At 43.1% G+C, this 21,866-nt stretch overlaps 1 protein-coding gene across 1 annotated transcript; it reads left to right on the top strand.

Annotated features, from left to right (window-relative positions):
• Nucleotides 1-15,236: 15,236 nt before the first annotated feature.
• On the top strand, nucleotides 15,237-16,067 carry LOC308290628 (GTPase IMAP family member 9-like; the record flags this gene model as incomplete). The annotated part of the gene is made up of 1 exon (XM_080732538.1): nucleotides 15,237-16,067. The coding sequence occupies one exon, from the start codon at nucleotides 15,237-15,239 to the stop codon at nucleotides 16,065-16,067; it is 831 nt and encodes a 276-aa protein (XP_080588664.1).
• Between the last annotated feature and the right edge of the window lie 5,799 nt (nucleotides 16,068-21,866).

Below are 21,866 nucleotides of genomic sequence, written 5' to 3'. Positions count from 1 at the left end.
TTAGAAATACAAAAGTTTATTTTACGGAAACAGAACACACAAAAACAACAACGGTATCTTAATTGGACACTTGCTAGACATATTATTATTCTACACATTCTACACATTTACTATGTGATAAAAAATAATCAGTACACAAACACTAAACATGTAACATGTGTGCAGTGGGAGCTGGCTTCTACTTGGTCTACTAATTCAGTGATTCTCAATTTTTGTTATTTCAAGGACCACCAAATGCATATGCAATATAAGCCACAGACCCATCGTCACCTCACACCCAGATACATTTTCAGTATTCAGTAGCATGTTCGTTGCAACTTTATTTTGTGTTGCCGCGCTGGCTCCCATTGATTCAACAACAATGCAGCGTTCTTTCTTCCATACACAGACACCCACACAATGTGTCCCTGTTAAGCCGACATCATAGTCGCCTGGGCGGTGGAAGGCTTTACACCGCGGTGTAGTCTTTTCGAGTCTTTTTGAGTCATGAAACTACAACGTTACGTCATTCCTCGCGGTGGAGAGCTTTACACCGCAAGTCCCAACACATCTCTCTGTTTTTACTATCAGACAGACAGGCTCTACACCTCGTTCACTGATTGGTCGACCTGAACCGGTCTAGCGTCTGAACCAGAGGGAGGCGGGGGAGGACTTCACCGTGGGCCCCGTGACTATGATGTCCTGCACTTATTTTCTGACTTGCGGTGGAAAGCTCTCCACCGGTGGATAGCTCTCCACCGTACACTCTGATACGGCCTTTACACACATTGTAACACGTTGCTGTAATTTTTCAGCGTGTTTGCAAGCGTGAGTGTGCCACGTCACGTGTTCACAACACCCGGGTATCGGGACAGGTAACTGAATTCGTTAGGCAAGCAACTCTGGTGTAACAGTCCGCCACATGGCCAGAGTTGCCGTAGTCTTGGGTCACAGGCCCCCGACGCCCCAAATCTTTTCTGAGCAGGGGTCTCGCCTCTCACGCAAACGGACATGCATTGATCCCAAACCCCCCAAGTTCACACCTCGCCAACGACGCCAACGCTTTAGTGTCACAACAGGATGTTTTAACAAAGAAACGTGCCAAGAGACCTTTAAAGTAGGTGTTGAGCGACGTGCACGGGACGTCTCTAGATAAGCGACCCCCCAAACATTGAATCACTATTGCACCACTGCACGTGGCAGTGGCTCAGGGGTAGAGTGGAGTTCCCAGTACGATCCTGGGCTCTCCCAGAGTTTATGTTGAAGCACCATTTTTTTGTATTACATTGAACCAAACCTGGACCAAAGTCAACAACAACAATAAGCCTATATCCTTTAGGCGCCGTACAGACATCTGCGTGAAATCGTCTGAGAAATCGTCTGAGAATGGCCACTGGGAGCGCTGTACTAATGCATTCTCAATGGAAGGTTGTTTGGTGTTTTGTCGTTGCCGTGTCTCTTGGCCAAAAGACAGGCTGCGGTTGAGCTTGAGACACAAAACCAAACAACCTTGCATTGACAATGCATTAGTACGGCGCCCCCAGTGGCCATTCTCAGACGATAAGATTCGATGCGTGACGCACATGTGTGAGTCCGGCCTCAAAGATTTGGTGCTTTTGCCTTATTATTAGTTTTATTCATAGGCGCCAAGTTTATTCCACGCCACTTGCGTCTGAACCCATATTGAGCGTGTCCCCCGCCTCTGCCCCTGATTGTGGTTGAACACAGAAGCACTACATCTGCAGTACAGGGATGATGATGATGATGTGACCATGACCTCCAAGAATTGCTGTCTGTGCACTTCTTCTGGTGTTTGGAACTAAGTTGTATGGAGGATCACCTCCATTGTCAAATCGGCCAGGTGAAAACAAAATAAGTTTAGGCCTACATTTGCATACCAATGGCAGCGCTCACCCCAATGGAATGTATACCCATGGGAGAGCGTGCCAACTGCCACCAATGAGCGAACTGGCTCAACTGGTTGTGGCCAGCCAATGCTGATCTACTGTATGATAATGTGTTTTGTTTTTTGGGCAAAGCGACTCACAGTCGTACTCGTACTAGGCATTATAAATGGGCGTGTATTAACTATTATCTATTAAGACGGTCGGAGATGATCAGGTGACAGGTCTCATGTTGCACGGCAGAAGAAGCACACACACACGCACGCACGCACGCGCGCGCACGCACACACACACACACACACACACACACACACACACACACACACACACACAGGAAAAAATATCTTCACGCAATTATTGCATTCAACAATCACCGTGCACACAAACAGGTAAAGCATCCTGCATCTTTTCTTCTTGTTTGAAAACAAAACTAAAATATTTTGGAAAAATACAAGTTAATAATTGACTACTTTGTGTATGGATATGGATTTAAATTTGTTGCAAAGTTTCCGGATATTGGACAGTAATAGGCTAGACCAGGGGTTCTCAAACTTTTTTGTACTACAACCCACACTTTGTAGGCCTAATGCACAATTTCAATAAGCACATGTTGTTATCTACAAAAGCAAAGGAATGGTTTCTGTATAGTAGGCTACTGTACATTTATAAAACAAGGCTTAATGGGAAGGGTGTGCTGACTAGCAGCAGCACAGTGTAAACTTTCTTTGTTCACCATCTAAAAGTTATTTTCAGTTTAAGCAATCGCTGATTCGTACTGGATCTGTTGCTGGTGGTGGTAGGCCTACTGTAGCTAATAATGAATAGGGTTTTTTCACAGCTCATTCTCTTCAGTGTTCCCTCTGTCTTGTGGTCTGAACACTTCTCTGCTCTCTCTTCATCATCTGAGTTCATGCATTCGCTGCTGGTTTAAACAAAGTGAAATAAACACAATCATACTTTAGAATGCTATTTTGTCCCGATCCAGAGAAGATTGGTTTATGTATTTGAGTGAGTGATTTCTTTTTTTTCACTAGCAGTGAGCCGCTTCATTTTTCTGTGTGCATCCCACCCCCATGGCACGTAGTTAAATTGTATTAGGCCTAGTTGTATTTAAAGGACAATTTTGTTTTTTGTTTTACAACAAGGGTTCATATTTTAGATTGTAATTAGAGAAAAGATTGAAGAGTGTTAAAATGTTCTCATTTACTGCTTTCTATCTTTCTAGTGATTTTAATTATGTTGATTTCAGTGGGTGGGGGCATACAGGGGCAAGTGGCTAAATAGGCTATGTCTTTTTAGACACAATAAGCCCATTCCCAAGATGCACTGCAATCTTCCTGTTTTGAGATAGAGAAAACAACAATGTATTGTAGATGATCGCAGTGTGTAGCCCAGTCATAATCCCTAATTTAAAAAAAAAGAAAAAAAACATAGTTGCTTACAGAAACATAAACCGTGACTGAGATGGTCCAGACTGACACATACAAACAGGGGTGCTAACAATTTAGGGTGAAACACCACATAATCATTTGTGTTTTGTTATACTTTTATGACTAAATGCAAAATTTACTCAGCATGCTTGAGTAGATTAAGCATTAAAAAGGTCATTGAAGACAGTAATGTAAAATAAATAAATAGAGTAAAACAATTGATCATACAATCCCAACCTAACAACAAGGTTACTTTTAAGTCATTTATGGATGTAAAATCCCAACCCAACAGCAGTATCACATTAACCCTACAGTAAGGTCACTTTTAAGCAATTTTTTGGTATACCTGTACAGTCCCAACCCAATAAGATGATTTCACCCTTTACCCAATCTGTTGATTTACACTTACCAGCCAATGCTGATCTACTGTATGATAATGTGTTTCGTTTTTTGGGCAAAGCGACGCACAGTATTAACTTCTATAGGCCTAACCTATAGAATAGGGCTAAATCAGAAATTAGCCTACAAAACAAATATGTTGCTACATACTGTACATGTACTGTAAGCCCCTCCCAAACAGCAAAATGTGTTCCCGGCCTGAATGGGTTAAGACGGTCGGAGATGAGTCAGGTGACAGGTCTCATGTTGCACGGCAGAAGAAGCACACACACACACACACACACACACACACACACACACAACTCACGCAATCATTGCACTCAACCATCACCGTGCACACACACAGGTAAAGCATCCTGCATCTTTTCTTCTTGTTTAAAAACAAAACAGAAATATTTTGGGAAAAATACAAGTTAATAATTGGCTACTTTGAGTATGGATATGGATTTCCATTTGTTGCAATGTTTCCAGGTATTGGACAGTAATAGGCTAGACCAGGGGTTCTCAAACTTTTTGGAGCTGTGTGGAACACAAGCTCCCTATACGTGGCCGTGTGTGTAGGTATGTGGGTGGGTATGTGGGTATGTGGGTGGGTGGGTCTGTATGTAGCCTGTATGTAGTAACCCTGGGTGACCAGAGAGGTGCTGTTGAGTCTAGCCTGCCCTGAGCATCAACTGCAATACACACACACACACACACACACAGCTCCACTTCGAACAGAGGTTCGATTTTTGTTCTACAACCCACACTTTGTAGGCCTACTGCACAATTTCAACAAGCACATGTTGTTGAACTTCAACTTGCATATTTATTGTCTCCACCAGCCGAAGGCATGGGGGAGAGTATGTTTTCCTCTCCGTCCGTGCGTCCGTCCGTCCGTCCGTCCGTCCGTCCGTCCGTCCGTCCGTCCGTCCGTGCGTCCTCGCAGTTTGTGAGCGCCAAATCTCAGTCGCCGTTGGCCCGGTCGCTGCCAAAGTGAGCACACACATTCCCTGGATGCCAATCTAGAACCTCTGCCCTAAATTTTTCAAATGGGCCTTTTCTAGCGCCAACTAGTGGCCGATGTTTGCTAAACACATTTCTGTGCACTACTCTTACAGATTTTGTCCAAAAATCCTACAAATCGGTAGGCAATATCTCGACAGTCATGTGATCGACACAGATCTGTCCGATTTTGCATATTCCATCCTGATTGGCTAAGATTGGCTTCCAAAGTTTGTGGGATTGAGCCGTTTTGAACAAAATGCCTCAAATCACAAACGCAAAGTGCAATTATCATGAAATCGCGCACACACGTTCCCACTAGGCCGAGGAAGAAATGCCACTTAATTTTTTTTTATCAGCCTCATGGTGGCGCTATAACAGCCCGATTTGTGGTTTTACCTATAACTCCACCGATCAGTTTCAAACTTTGTAAGCGCACTCCCTAGAGGCTAAGGATAAACCTTTGCCCTGCATTTTTCACATCAGCCTTTTATAGCGCCACCTTTGGGCCGACTTATGTAAAACACATTTTTGGATATTACTCATTGAGATTTTATCCAAAAATCATGCAAATCGGTACACAGTATCTCTATAGTCATGTGATCAAGTCTGATCCGTCTGATATTTCATATTCCATCCTGATTGGCTAATATTAGCTTCCAAAGTTTGCAGGATTGCTCCGTTTTTGAACAAAATGCCTCAAATCATCAACGCAGCTTGCGATTACCGTGACATTTGCCACACGTATACCCACTAGGTCAAGGAACAAATGCTACCTTTTTAACATTGTCCTGTTATAGCGCCACCAGCAGGTAGACTTTAGCAAAACACATTTTTGGAACACAATGCTTGAAATCATGCATGCAGCGTCCGATTGCCATGAAAGATCTAAGGTGAAGAACATATGCCACCCTTTTTACATTGGCCTATTATACAGTAGCACCACCAGGACGCACGGCCTGGTGGAGACCTGTGCTCGGAAGAGCACTGCTTCTAGTTTGAATTGAATTACAGCACTGTAATCAATGAAATTAATGAATGTTATCAACCAAAGCAACGGAATGGTTTCTGTATAGTAGGCTACTGTACACATTTATAAAACAAGGCTTAATGGGAAGGGTGTGCTTGTACATTTGACGATACATCTCGCTCTCTTTCTAATGTAGGTCTATTTCCTACTGGCGGAGGCTACTTTGTGTGAGTGGCAGTGTGTAGCCTAGGTAAACTTTCTTTGTTCAACGTCTAAAAGTTTTTTTCAGCCAGTGTAAGCAATCGCTGATTCGTACTGGATCTGTTGCTGGTGGTGGTACTGTAGCTAATAGTGAATAAGGTTTTTTCACAGCTCATTCTCTCCAGTGTTCCCTCTGTCTTGTGGTCTGAACACTTCTCTGCTCTCTCTTCATCATCTGAGTTCATGCATTCGCTGCTGGTTTAAACAAAGTGAAATAAACACAATCATAATTTAGAATGCTATTTTGTCCCGATCCAGAGAAGATTGGTTTATGTATTTGAATGAGTGATTTCTTTTTTTTCACTAGCAGTGAGCCGCTTCATTTTTCTGTGTGCATCCCACCCCCATGGCACGTAGTTAAATTGTATTAGTTGTATTTAAAGGACAATTTTGTTTTTTGTTTTACAATAAGGGTTCACCCCCTGATATGCATAGAAAAGTGCATTTTAGCACAGAGTCACAGAGAGTTATAGGCCTATCTATACACACAATACATTACAAACACAACAGGTTTTACATCTGCATTATACTTACTGTAACATTGCAACAAGTCATATTCATACCATAATCATAAGAACATAGAATGCTTAAACCATATACCAGATATCTATAATAAACCCATGTACTAAGACACACAAACCTGAAATTGATAAATGTTGTAATTGAGGCATACCGGTACATAATCTACATATACTGCTACAGAGAAGGGGGAGGGAACAATTAATTTGCTGCTGTGAGCTCTTTAAATTTCAAGACCCCATAGTAATATAGCATTTTGCCGCACGCACGCACGCACGCACGCACGCACGCACGCACGCACGCACGCACGCACGCACGCACGCACGCACGCACGCACGCACACACACACACACACACACACACACACACACACACACACACACACACACACACACACAGCTCACCTTCTGCAGGCCTCAGGACAGCTAGGAGACTCATTCTTACAGAATATCCCACAGTTTTGGAGCCAAACAAACTTTGGCTAAATTGTCTGTTATAATTTCTTTGCAGTAGGCTATTTGAACCATTAAACATACACTGTTCAGCTTAGTGCAGTCCATGCTTTTGAAGCTCATTCAATGTTCAACGCACTATGATGCACTATATCGTCACCTCACACTCACACCCAGATATATTTTCGGTAGAGCAATGTTCGTTGCAACTTTATTTTGTGTCGCCGCGCTGGCTTCCATTGATTCAACAACGCTTCAGCGTTCTTTCTTCCATACACAGACACCCACACAACGTGTCCCTGTTACACACGTTGTAAGGCCGAACTCACACATATGTGTGAAACATCTTCTCCGTATCGTCTGAGAATGAGGGGGTGGGTGAAGTCCAATGCAATGTCAATGGAATGTTGTTTTGTTTTTTGTCGTTGCCGTGTCTCTTGCTCAACCGAAGGCTGTCTTTTGGCCAAGAGACACAGCAACGACGAAAAACCAAACAACCTTTCCATTGACAATGCATTGGACTTCCTCCTCTCCCCCCTCATTCTCAGACGATACGGAAAAGATGTTTCACGCATATGTGTGAGTCCGGCCTAACACGTTGCCGTAATCTTTCAGCGTGTTTGCAAGCGTGAGTGTGCCACGTCACGTGTTCACAACACCCGGGTATCGGGACAGGTAACTGAATTCGTTAGGCAAGCAACTCTGGTGTAACAGTCCGCCACATGGCCAGAGTTGCCGTAGTCTAATAAGCGACCCCCCAAACATTGAATCACTATTGCACCACTGCACGTGGCAGTGGCTCATTGGTAGAGTGGAGTTCCCAGTACGATCCTGGGCTCTCCCAGAGTTTGTGTTGAAGCACAATTTTTTTGTATTACATTGAACCAAACCTGGACCAAAGTCAACAACAACAATAAGCCTATCCTTTAAAAATGTGGTGCTTTTGCCTTATTATTAGTTGTATTCATAGGCGCCAAAGTTTATTCCATGCCACTTGGGGTTGAACCCATATTGAGCGCGGCCCCCGCCTCTGCCACTGTTTGTGGTTGAACACAGAAGCACTGTAACGTCACGGCCGGGAGGCGAACTCAGGACCCCGGTTTGCCAGGTATGTGCGCTGACCAGTCAGCCAAAGTGCCAGGCACGTTGGCGAGAGCCAACGCACATACCGTATAGCCTACAGTCGTCCCCTCTACCTGGAAGCGCGACCATGCGCGCCGGCCAGGATCTAAGATCGACTTTGAAACCGGGGGGTTCAAACGCAACTCAGGGGGGAACAGTCGTCGACTACTAGCCGGCCAGGTCTACAACGCCGAGGATTAATTCTTCCTATCCCACCGCTGCCACCAATGTAGCATCACGGCCGGGAGGCGAACCCGGGACCCCGATTTGCCAGGTATGCGCGCTGACCAGTCAGCCAAAGTGCCAGGCACGTTGGCGAGAGCCAACGCACATACCGTATAGCCTACAGCACTACATCTGCAGTACAGGGATGGTGATGTGACCATGACCTCGAATAATTGCTGTCTGTGCACTTCTTCTGGTGTTTGGAACTAAGTTGTATGGAGGATCACCTCCATTGTCAAATCGGCCAGGTGAAAACAAAATAAGTATGGGCCTACATTTGCATACCAATGGCAGCGCTCAACCCAATGGAATGGATGCCTACGGGAGCGCGTGCCACAAATGAGAGAACTGGCTCAACCGCTTGTGGCCAGCCAATGCTGATCTACGGTATGATAATGTGTTTTGTGTTTTGGGCAAAGCGACACACAGTCATACTCGTACTAGGCAGTATAAATGGGCGTGTATTAACTTCTATTAAGACGGTCGGAGATGAGTCAGGTGACAGGTCTCATGTTGCACGGCAGAAGAAGCACACACACACACACACACACACACACACACACACACACACACACACAGGAAAAAATATCTTCACGCAATCATTGCACTCAACAATCACCGTGCACACACACAGGTAAAGCATCCTGCATCTTTTCTTCTTGTTTAAAAACAAAACTGAAATATTTAGGAAAAAATACAAGTTAATCGGCTACTTTGAGTATATGGATTTCCATTTGTTGCAATGTTTCCAGATATTGGACAGTAATAGGCTAGACCAGGGGTTCTCAAACTTTTTTGTTCTACAACCCACACTTTGTAGGCCTACTGCACAATTTCAACAAGCACATGTTGTTGAACTTGAACTTGCATATTTATTTGAATTGAATTACAGCACTGTTATCAATGAAATGAATGAATATTATCAACCAAAGCAAAGGAATGGTTTCTGTATAGTAGGCTACTGTACACATTTATAAAACAAGGCTTAATGGGAAGGGTGTGCTGACTAGCAGCAGCACACTACTGTGTGAGTGACAGTGTGTAGCCTTTAGGTAACTTTCTTTGTTCACCGTCTAAAAGTTATTTTCTGTGTAAGCAATCGCTGATTCGTACTGGATCCGTTGCTGGTGGTGGTAGCTAATAATGAATAGGGCTTTTCTCCACAGCTCATTCTCCCCAGTGTTCCCTGTGAAATAAACACAAACATACTTAGTTAGGTAAAGTTAGCCAAAAGTTAAACCAATCTGGGAACTAAGTCAAAATCAATATCTTTCTTCACAAATGTGTTCATAAAGGTCTCAACTATCACCTCTGAACATTCTCAATCACAACTCCCTTGGGGAACTTTGTGGGAACCAATAAAAGTTGGGGGTATCGGGATACCTGGGCCTGGGATTAAAGGGGATACAATTAAAAAAAAATGCCAATATGAGCATATGGGGTGGGTAATTAGGATATTCTTGGGATGCTGAATCCATTCCAACCATTAGTTTTCAGTTTAAATGACTCCTTGGCCATAAAATAGGCCTAATTGGCTAAGGCTTAGCCAATCATGTCATTCGAGTTCACCGGTGTCCTCCCTATGCTTTAAACCCTTTTGAGTGTTCCTTGTCAGTTTGTATCATGTTATCATGTGTGTCATGATGTGCGCTTACCCACCTGATCTTGAATAGTTTTCATGTAGTTTTCATGTTTTCAGTTTTCAAACCCTTCTCCAACCATTTTTTTTGACAATATTATGTCTTGTGGACACAAAAAGGTAGTTTGTTGTGGCCTATTTTATGGCCAAGGAGTCATTTTTACTGATAACTAATGGTTGGAATGGATTCAGCAGCCCCAAAATACCCTAATTACACACCTCATACGCTCATATTGGCCATTCTCTTCCCCCCCCCTTTAATCCCAGGCCCACGGGATACCCCCAACTGTGATTGGCTCCCACAAAGTTCCCCAAGGGAGTTGTGATTGAGAAAGTTCAGAGGTGATAGTTGACACCTTTATGAACACATTTGTGAAGAAAGATATTGATTTTGATTTAGTTCCCAGATTGGTTTAACTTTCGGCTAACTTTACCTAACTAACTTTAGAATGCTATTTTGTTCCGATCCATAGAGAAGGTTGGTTTATGCAGTTGAGTGAGTGATTTCTTTTTTTTTACTAGCAGTAAGCCGCTTAATTTTTCTGTGTGCATCCCACCCCCATGGCATTTTTTTCCACCATTAGGGCTTGTCGGTGAATGATGCAGTGAGTCCAAACTGCGTGTGGAGCAACTTTCTGAACCCTAGCAACCAACCGACTGTTTTTTCCTGTCATTGCAGGAGCCCCATCACTGCAGAACCCCACACAGCGCTGCCAGTCAACTAAGACGAGTATCACTCACAAACGAATCCAGTTCCCCCCCAGTTGCACGTAATAATGTATTGATATAATAATATAGGCATGTAATAATGTAATGCTTGACAAAACAGAAAATCCTCCTGAAGTTGTCCATCATGCTCATATTTCACATACATTAATAGCTGAGCATCGTCTGTGGTCTCTGTGGTTCTGCTTACGTTTTTCCACAACTTGGCTCTTAACATTGTCATGCAGTCACATCTTAGTTTTAGCCTAGCCTATCAAGCCCCTATCAGAGTCTATGGTGAAGAGCCTACCACCGCAAATGTATTATCCACCTAAAGTGAGAAAACAAGTGGAGGCGGCGGAAGAAGGCGGAAAGCGTCGGTTGCCAACAGGGAGCTCATCGGCAGGTTTTCGGCAGCGGGTCGGGAACGCTATCGACCAGTATCGACGGAAAACTGGAAGACTGGACTTGCTCAGTTGTTGAGTCGCCCCTGGACGTTGGTAGGATTGAGGGAGTTGTAGAATGGACCATTAATTTGCTACTGCTGCAAAACCAAGCCAAAATAAGCCAGAGACATTTTCCCGTCGCACATTTTTACTAAATAGCATATTCACAATCTCAACTCTCAATTTCCTATACTAATCAACTCCAAAGCAACGTTAGTAGGCTAATAGTGATGTGTGTTGTATTGATAAGAGCAGAAAAAAAAACACAGCACTTCTTCTTCTTCTTCTTCTTTTTGATTTCCGGCAGGCTGTACACTTTCGTGCATTGCTGCCCTCCCCCGGTTGGCGAATATATCGCCTTTATCACTTCATCACTTTGCAATTAAAATATATTCCACCCGTGTAACTCCCAATCCATTCAATTCCACACTTTATCTCTCATTGTCCGCACCGTTTATATTCCAAATAGCCTCTGTTCAATGCTTGTGTCGGAGCACAGCCCTCTCTCAGCTTGTCGACCATGGCAATAAATGCCAGAAACCCCTTCTTGTCCATACATATGCTCTGATTCGGCGCCTCTCTTTTCCTCCTTTCCTCTACCTCCTCTTGCTCTGCTTCACTTTCCTTTTCCTCCAGTTTCTTCACAGCGTCTGCATACGACATTGCTACTGCTTCCTTATCTGATTCACCTTCAATTCAATGATTCTTTTAGGACACTTTACCAAGCCAACATGGTGTTCCCCTTCACAGTGTAAACACTTTGGTTTGCTTTGCTCTTTCTCGCACTTCCTCTCTTTACAGTCTGTCTTTCCACAGCTGCCATATCTCCTTTCTGCTCTGCACACTGCAGCTACGTGGTCATACTCTTGGCAACAGTAGCACCTGAGAGGTGCTACTTCGACCGGCCTAACTCTGTAACAAACAAAGTCGTGATAAACTCTCTCGGGTAGTTCCCCTTCAAAGGTCAAACACATTGACTCGCTTTCCTTTTTCTCCCCGTCCCTGAACCTCATCATTCTCCTGACTTCACACTCACAGACACCTTCAACCTTCTCAAAAGCATAATCATATCCAGTGACACACCGCTGATCACTCCTCTCTTCATTTCAACTTTGAAAACATTTCACAGCCGCTTTGTTCCACTCGTCAATCCTCAAGACTTCTTTCATTTGTTTCTTCGTTTTACATTCAATAATGAAAATTCCACTGCGTGTAATCCTCACTGATTTTATGTCTCCAACATTTCTCGCAAAGGCTCTTTCCCACTTCATGTGGGTCGCTGAACACACCGTTTTTCCTAGACTCTGATATCATGCCAACGGTATACTTTTCCTTGCTTTCACTTCCTGAGCTAGGTATTCTCCTTTTCTTATTTTTGCTTTCGATTCCTCTCATATCATCTTGACTAGTTTGTACTTCGCGCTCTGTCTGGCTGTTGGCGTGCCGAACAGGATTGTGAATGATGTGTGTACGACGCGCCAAAACACAGCACAGAATAAAATATCCGCTTCCCCCGTCCGGTTGCCAGATTCTGTGAGTGAAAAAAATTTGCTTAGTTTTTTGCAGTTCTTTGCAGTCTGTGAACAGTTAGAAAGAGTCTCCTGTAGTATTTTCGGTGTGGAGGCACCTTAAGTTGACTCCTGGTAAGCCTGGGGGAGGTGAGGCGGTGAAGCTGTTGTTTCGAGTCGCGAGGCAAAACAGAATGTGTTCCAGGAAGTCTGTGACCCACCTCTTTCTCATTTAGCACGTACTTTGCTATAAAAGGCCACCAAAATCTTGTATTCTAAATTGTACACTACATCGGGCTGGTTTGTGGTCAGGTGGTTCCGTGGAATGCTGCCGTTGTGTGTGCTCCCAGCGTTATTGTAGTTGTTGAGAGCAGAAGAAAAGGCAGAGAGGCAGAGAGACATTTCAGGAAGTGTCTGGTTTACGAGGCTACTCTGAAATGGCTTGCAGGGATAAAACCAGTTCAGCCAGTTCAATTTAATTCATTGGCATGAGAAAACATATGTTTACATTGCCAAAGCAAGTGTCAAAAATAAAATAAAAACAGTTGAAAAGGGGAACATAATATAGTTGGAGGGGGTACAGCATTATGCAAAGCAAAGCAGAGCTATGCCGCATTGTGTCATTTTATATACAACTGCTCAAAGAAATGAAGGGAACAAAATGTTCCCTTAATCCTTTGAGCTTTCTTTGAGCAGTACAGTACTACAGTATACTATACTCAAATAAATTAAAATAAATTAAGGGAACATTTTGTTCCCTTAATTTCTTTGAGCAGTATATGTACAGGATATAAAGCTTTTGGAACAAATAGCAGCATTGTTTTTCCTCAATACAATTTAGGGTTAGGGTTAGGGTTAGAAAAAATAAAGACAGTAAAGTAAAATGCATTTAAAAGTAGCAGCTCTGTCTCATACTGTATGTGCAGTAGATACTGATATCAATCCATGGTTTGTAGTGCTTAGGGTGGTTGTGTTCCAGTCTCTTGCCTTCTTTTATCACAACAGTTCACACATCCTGCTGCTGTGTTTGCACATTGTTGTATTTCTCCCAGTAAGTATGGGAGTTTTTTATCGTTGGTCATGTTTTCAAACTCACTTCGGGTGTGTGTAATCTGTGGTAGTAGAAGTATGTGTCTGATGTCTTTGTATAGTGGGCAGGTGGTTAGAAAGTGTAGCTCTGTTTCTACCACATTTGTGTGCAGTGGGTGCATAATCTTCCGTTGGGAGCGGGGTCTGTCTGGGGTGGCCTTAATTTCTCTATTGCAAGGCTGTGTTCGCTGAGTCTGTACCTAGTCAAGGCTGAGTTTTGGGTCGTTTACCGTGCTCAGATATTCTGCTAATGTATAGTGAAACAATATTCTCAATATTCTCTTTTTAGTGCTGGATAGCGTTCCATTTTGCTTTGGTTTTGGGTTGTCTCTTTCCAGTATGTTAGGTAGCTTTCTTTTTGTTTGGTCCAAAGTGTTTTCCGTCTGGTAGTTGTGCTTCTGTTTGTGCACAGAGTCCCTGGGCCAGCTGACTGAGGGGGGGCATCCCTAGGTTTTCACTATGGTTGAGGCTATATTTTATGGAGCATGTCTGGATTGCTTTCTTTTAGGTGATTATAGAATTTAACTCATCTGCTGCCATTTAACAATACCTTCGTACTCCCACCTGCCATAAGTCTCCATAGACTTCCATGTAATTCATAGTGCACGGATCATGCACACCCATGCCTAGATCATGCACCACGTGTGTCCACATTGCTCACAGTGTAATTTCCGGGATTTACGGGCTTGGCAGGGAGGTACAATGGGATTTTTCCGGGATTTTCGGGCTTGGCAGCAAATGAGTTTTAAGCTCTCTATTTTACTTTTATAATGAGTGGATATTGTCCTAATTCTGCCCTGCAAGCATTGTTTGTTGTTTTCCGTTGGGTGTGGAGGATAGATTTGCAGAGCTCTGCGTGCAGACTGCAGAGTCGCAGTTTGGTGCTTTTCAAATTCTTGGTTGGCAAGGGGTAACACTTTCAGTAACGCTGGCCTGCGACTGTTGACAGTAAATATTCATAGTTGTGGGTTGCTTTTGTTTGAGATTGCTTCTGGAGTAGGGATCAGAGGTCTGTGTGTCTGTCTGTCTCACTCTCTCTCTCTCTCTCTCTCTCTCTCTCATATAGTAATAATCAAAACCTCAAGACAGACGAGAAGTGCATATTCAAGGATTACTATGGGAGATGAATGTACCGGTATGTATCTTGCCAGGTGACACAACACTTTTTAAATACATTATGTCAAGACAAGCAAAGACAACATCTAATGTATTTTATTTTATTATAATCCACCAGCTCCTCTCATTGATGATGAAGAAGTGGATGTTGAGATTTCGACAGCCGGGACGACAGCCACAGGTAACACAATCCAGGTTTGCATTCACAGCTGTGACACAGAACTGATTTATCCAGAGGTGAAACCCATCAAAATCTCAAATTATGCATTGATTTAGCTGCTCCTGGTCCCCATGTGTTCCTGGTGGGTTTAATTCAGTTAAATTCATTCAGTCTTTTTTTATTATTATTAAATGTTATAATATTAATAATTAATTTATCTTTTTATTTTGGTATTTATTAATTTATAACCTCAAATGTTTAGCATCCATAATTATTTAATTATAAACCACCAGCTCCCATAATTCATGATGAAGACGTGGATGTCCGGATGTTGATGGTTGGGAAAACTGGATCTGGGAAGAGCGCCACTGGAAACACCATCCTGGGTTCTGAAGCTTTCGATTCCGAAGGTGCCTTTGTATCTGTGACAAAGGAATGTAGGGAGGAGAGAGGTGTAGTGGCTGGTAGAAAGGTCTCTGTTGTTGACACACCAGGGGTTTTTGACCCCGAATTAACAGAAGAAGAAACCCATGAAAAGCTCAAACCATGCATTGAGTTAGCTGCTCCTGGTCCCCATGCGTTCTTGGTTACAATACAATTGTCAAGATTCACGAAGGAAGAGCAGAATGCTGTGAATATAATTGAGCAAGAATTTGGTCTAGATGCAGACAAATACACCATGGTTCTCATCACTCATGGTGACAATCTTAAACCAGGTAAACGAGTTGAAGAATATCTTAAAGATTGTCCAAAATTAAAAGAATTGGTTGACAAATGTGGAGGCCGCTATCATGTTTTCAACAACAAAGAAACCAAAGATGACACTCAGGTCACTGAGCTGCTGGAGAAAATCCACACGATGGTGTTGGGGAACGGAGGAAGCCACTACACCAATGAAATGTTCCAAAAAGCACAGGAAGAAAAGAGGAGAAAGAAAAGGATGAAACGTTTAGCACAGATTGGTGCTGCAAGTGTTTCATTTGGCGGTGCCACTGGAACTGCAATTGGAGTTGGGATTGAAGCTGCAGTTTTGGCAGGAGGTGCTGCCATAGGCCCAATTGGTGCTGTGGTAGGGGGTGCAGTAGGGACCGTTGTAGGGGTTGGAATTCAACTAGGAATCCACCTTTACCAGGAGCGAAAGGGAAAAAAAGAAGAATGAGCAACAGTGGCATATCAGAAACCACATCAGACAAGCAGTCAGGAAGGCAGGGATGCAGGCTGGTAGACAGACAGGCAGGCAGTTAGACGACAGGCAGACAGGTGGGCAGGCCAGGTACAGGCAGGCATAAGCAAGGGATGATTGCCAATGGCAGCGCGTGGGTGCTTGTTTGACATTTTATTACTATTTCTATTGTTGTTGTTGTTGTACATTATACAGAGTGCTTTAATGTCTGTAGCATGTAGCCTATTGTCTACTTTGTTTATTCCATTCATAGTAGAATAATAGCTTCTCATTTATATTGATTTTATACAAAATATAAAAATAAACTATTTTGTAAAAAAATATATAAAAATAAACCATTTTTTCTAAAACAAAATGTTTCTGTTTTTGTTTTTTTGTATACATTTTTATGCCTCACACCCAAACAGTTATTCACTGTAAATAACAATTTTGCTGCCATTTTAAACATAGCTGTAGTAAGCAGCTGCCAAATTGTCCTTACCTTTTAACGTGGGCACGTGCACGCATAGTGCATGATCTGTGCGCGACTCATTTAGTAGACCGGTAGACAAGATGACAGCTTTGCAATAAAAAAAAATCCATTGGAATAGACAAATCCATTGCCAGGCTGTTACCCCTGCTGTAGCCGCCGGTGTTACATAAGAAAACATTGCCAGTTGTGCGCTATGGTAACACGTGGACACATTCGCGCACATAGCAGACGATATGTGCGCGGATCATATGCCAGGCGGGCACAAGAATCGAAAAGCTATCAAATAAAAGAAACCGCGTGAAAAAAAACGATGAAATGAACGTGCTGCTCCTTCCTCTGTTTACAATGTAAACAGATGGGACGGAAGCTACGATTGGGCCTTGGACAGGATACGGAAACCTAGATCCGGTCAGAACTGGAAATACAGCAGGATACAGTTAGGGGGTGGGCCTAAGACTCCGAAGCGGCCATATACAGCGATCATACTTTTAATTGTTTCATAATGATTAAAGCTAATTACATTTCCGGGAACGACGGGCATCGCAGAGAGGTACAGCGGGAAATCAACGGTTTCGACGGGGATCGCAGAGTATGAGATAATCTGAGCGTTAATGATGATCAATTCAGACGAATTTCAACAAAGGATTATGAAAATGCGCTACAAATGCACCACACACCTCCTGTTTAGATAGCCTATCGGCCTGTTCCGGCTCCAGATATTTTGTGACTTATCGCTTAATTCTCTCCCAGTCCTGTCTGCTATTTTAACTAATTAATAATAATAATAATAATACATTTTATTTATAACGCGCTTTACATTCTTGCAAATCTCAAAGTGCTATAAAGGCATAAAAAAATGCATAAAGAAGCAGCATATAAAGGCAATCAGTAAAATTACATTGGACTAAAATCAGGGCAAAGACAAAAAACAACTAGAATAATTAAGAAAATGCTTTGCTAAAAAGAAATGTTTTAAGTCCATTTTTAAAAACATCGGTGGACTGAGGAGCTCGCAGGTGTTCTGGGAGAGCATTCCACAGGCTTGGGGCTGTATAGCTGAAGGCCCTATCGCCCATGGTCCGGAGGTGTCCGGGACAAGGAGAAGGTTGGTGTTTGAGGAACGGAGGGTCCGAGTGACTGGTTTTGGTTTTAGCAGTTCTTTGAGGTAGGGGGGGGGGGGGGGGGGGGGGCATTGCCGTATATACAATGATGTGTGAGCAGGGAAATCTTGTATTTAGTCCTGAAGGTGATGGGGAGCCAGTGAAGTGAACGGAGGATGGTTGTAATGTGATCAAACTTTCGCACCCTCATCAGGATCCTAGCAGCGCTGTTTTGAATGTACTGGAGCCTTTGGAGGCTCTTGCTAGGGATCCCGATGAGGAGTGCATTGCAGTAATCCAGCCTGGAGGAGACAAAGGCGTGGATGAGTTTCTCAGCATCTGGCAGGGTGAGTGTGGAGCGGAGTTTGGAAATGTTACGGAGATGAAAAAAGGAGGTCTTGCACAGATGTTTGATGTGGGCCTCGAGGTTGAGCTGCGGGTCCAATTTCACCCCGCCCGAGGTTGGTGACTGTGGATGAGAGGGGATGAGAGGGGACTTTGAGAACTGTGGTTCTCAAAGTGGGATCAGGGGACCCCGGTCCCAGGGGTCCTTGAGGGAGTTGCAGAGGGTCCAGCTATGAGATGAGACATACTTTATTAATCCCCAAGGGGAAATTGAGGTGTTACAGCATCATAATGTGACAACAAATAAATAAACTACTAGACAAACAGGAACACAACAGACACACATGGACACGATCACAAAAGACCAGGATCGACAATATACATGAGAGAGAGTTAAGTGTTCATTGTACAGTCTGATGGCAGTTGGCAAGAAAGAGAGTCTGTATCCCTCCCTCCATATGCATTTTATCCTGCAGATTACCATAGAATGGATGGGAACCAAGATGGAGTTCAGTTTGTCCCTAATCCTCCTCTCTGCTACCGACTGTAACCCAGAGGCCAACTACTGAGCTGGCCGCCTTCATGGTTTTATTTAGCCCTAGAATGTCTGTGATTAAAACAAATAAGTATTTGTGTTTAATACTCAGCCATAGAACGCCCCCATAGGACTGCGGTTAGCAGCTAATCTGCGCGGCATTAAAGTGCTGCGCGTTACTTGTGTACTCACCCAATAATTTATTCCTCAGCCTGGGAGAAAGAAATTGTCCTGTAGTGTCATATCCATTTGAAAGTTCAGGCTGAAAACGTGTACTTCGTGTATATCTCCACTTATCACGAGCCAACACGGACGACTTACACGACCGGGCGAGGGGCCCGGAATGACTGCTGGACTGAATAGCATAACTTCCTTTTGGAAGCACAAAACGTACGGGGCACACAATCACGCAGGTGGTGTGATTAGTCACCCCACTGCAATCACAAGCACCTGTCAATTGTCCTATGGGGGCGTTCTATGGCTGAGTATTAAACACAAATACTTATTTGTTTTAATCACAGACATTCTAGGGCTAGGTTTTATTTAGCTTGTTCAGCTCCCAGGCCTTAATGCCACCTCCCCAGCATTACTAAAGCAGAATGCTGGTTACAACAGACTGGTAAAACGTGTACAGTAGCCTGCTACAACTGAGCCTCCACAGGAGGTACAGTCTGCTCTGTCCCTTTTTGTATGCAGCCTCTGTGTTGTTTATCCTGTCCAGATCCTTGTTTAAGTGACAATCTCCACCTCTTCCCCCTGGATGGTTCTGGGTACTGGGGTCCTCCTCTTGCTCTGTCTGGCGTCTATCACCAGCTCTTCGGTTTTCCTGATGTTCAGTCGTAGGTGATTTTGTTCAGCCCAATGAACTCATCATTGTCACCGGTAAATGATAGTTAGGAACCAATTTGGACTGGGTTGGGATATGTAACTCAGAGAGTGTACAACATTTTTGTACACATTTCAGACATTTGTACACTCTCAGAGTTAAATTAACATTGATTCTACAATATAAATTGGGGTCTCCAGAGATAGAAATGCAGTAAATGGGGCTCCATAGCCTAATGAATGTGGTGGTAGTAGGCTGCTTAATTGAAATCAAAATGTGTCAAAGTTTGAGAACTGTTTTAACTTTATATTCAAACACAGACCAAATCACTTGACACAGCACAAAATTAGATCTCTACTGCCCTCTTGTGGTTTCCCCACTCTTATAGGTCTGTCATGTCATGTTTGTGAACCAAACATTGTGCATGGTGACTGCTCATTATGTTTACAGACAAATAGTCAGTGGTAAAGAAACTGCTTTATTTGAATATCAATTTAAAACAGCACTATACATGTGAATGAAATTATTTAAAAATAATTAGAAATACAAAAGTTTATTTTACGGAAACAACACACAAAAAAACAACAAACGGTATCTTGGACACTTGCTATTCTACACATTTATTATGTGCTATTAAAAAGAAACAGTAGGCCTACACAAACACTAAACATGTAACATGCGTGCAGTGGTAGCTGGCTTCTACTTGGTCTACTAATGCATACTAATATGCAATATAGGCCACAGAACCCAATTTGACAAGATGCTTCTCTTATTCTTATTGACTCTCAGTCTATAAGAATATTTGTATTATTGTTAGATATGATTGGATCTGGGGGGTGCATCCCCCATTCAGACATGCAGACACTAACCCTATACCTAACCTCTATGGAAGTGTCACCATTCAGACAATTAGAAGTCAATGTCTGAATGGCAGCATGTCTGAATGGAGAGCGGCCCCCGGACCTATGGTGTACTGTTCATTTTGACAGCAAATTTGGCTTTAGTTTTAGTCATATATTTTTCTCATTATACGATTTTAGTCGACTAAATGTACCGTTTATTCTGTCGACAAAACATTATTTTGGTGGGCAGCTCTGCTATTTTCAGAGCACAACGCCCGATCATAAAATGACTTGACTCTTCTCCCTCCCAAACATTTAAAAAAAGGTAGCCGACGAACATTTTCCGATATAGTTAAAAAAGTATTGGGTACTCTATTATTGAATGATTTGATGTCATTCGGTCCACAATTCCTTGACTGTATATGTATTGTTGTAGGTACAGAGATAACGTTGAAAGTCTATAGACAAAATAGACATTCTTGCGCATTCTGTAGTTGTATTTACTTATACATGTAACAATGTGATGCTATGCGATGAGAGACAGCGGAGTAGCCGACACTAACTGGTGACTCCTGGATCGCTGGCCTCCACTCTCTCCTATCCAGCATCAAGTTCCAGAGCTCTGCAGTGTTGCTGGCTCTGCTGTGAGCCATCTGTGATTGGCTCTATACACAGCAGCCATATTGTGTACTTCCTTCACTGGTGTTATCAATGATGCTAATGAAGGCACTGTTCCATTCTGGTCAAACAGAGTCAGGCAGGGTGCTGATATTGTGCATGTTGGCAACTTGGCTCACTGGAAACACTCTGCCTGTCTGTCAAGTGAGTCTCAAAGTGTGGTCCAGGTACCCTCATGGTTTCCTTGAGGGGGTTCCGAATGGGCCCTTATGGGTGTGTAACAAAAACATTGCCAGTTGTGCGCTATGGTAACACGTGGACACATTCGCGCACATAGCAGACGATATGTGCGCGGATCATATGCCAGGCGGGCACAAGAATCGAAAAGCTATCAAATAAAAGAAACCACGTGAAAAAAAACGATGAAATGAACGTGCTGCTCCTTCCTCTGTTTACAATGTAAACAGATGGGACGGAAGCTACGATTGGGCCTTGGACAGGATACGGAAACCTAGATCCGGTCAGAACTGGAAATACAGCAGGATACAGTTAGGGGGTGGGCCTAAGACTCCGAAGCGGCCATATACAGCGATCATACTTTTAATTGTTTCATAATGATTAAAGCTAATTACATTTCCGGGAACGACGGGCATCGCAGAGAGGTACAGCGGGAAATCAACGGTTTCGACGGGGATCGCAGAGTATGAGATAATCTGAGCGATTAATGATGATCAATTCAGACGAATTTCAACAAAGGATTATGAAAATGCGCTACAAATGCACCACACACCTCCTGTTTAGATAGCCTATCGGCCTGTTCCGGCTCCAGATATTTTGTGACTTATCGCTTAATTCTCTCCCAGTCCTGTCTGCTATTTTAACTAATTAATAATAATAATAATAATACATTTTATTTATAACGCGCTTTACATTCTTGCAAATCTCAAAGTGCTATAAAGGCATAAAAAAATGCATAAAGAAGCAGCATATAAAGGCAATCAGTAAAATTACATTGGACTAAAATCAGGGCAAAGACA

The sequence above is a fragment of the Nannobrachium achirus genome (genome assembly GCF_963921795.1).
Source record: "Nannobrachium achirus genome assembly, chromosome: 9".
In the NCBI taxonomy this organism is placed as follows: Eukaryota; Metazoa; Chordata; class Actinopteri; order Myctophiformes; family Myctophidae; genus Nannobrachium; species Nannobrachium achirus.
The sequence above is the reverse complement of the archived record's forward strand: the minus strand, read 5'-3'. Positions and strand labels throughout refer to the sequence as shown.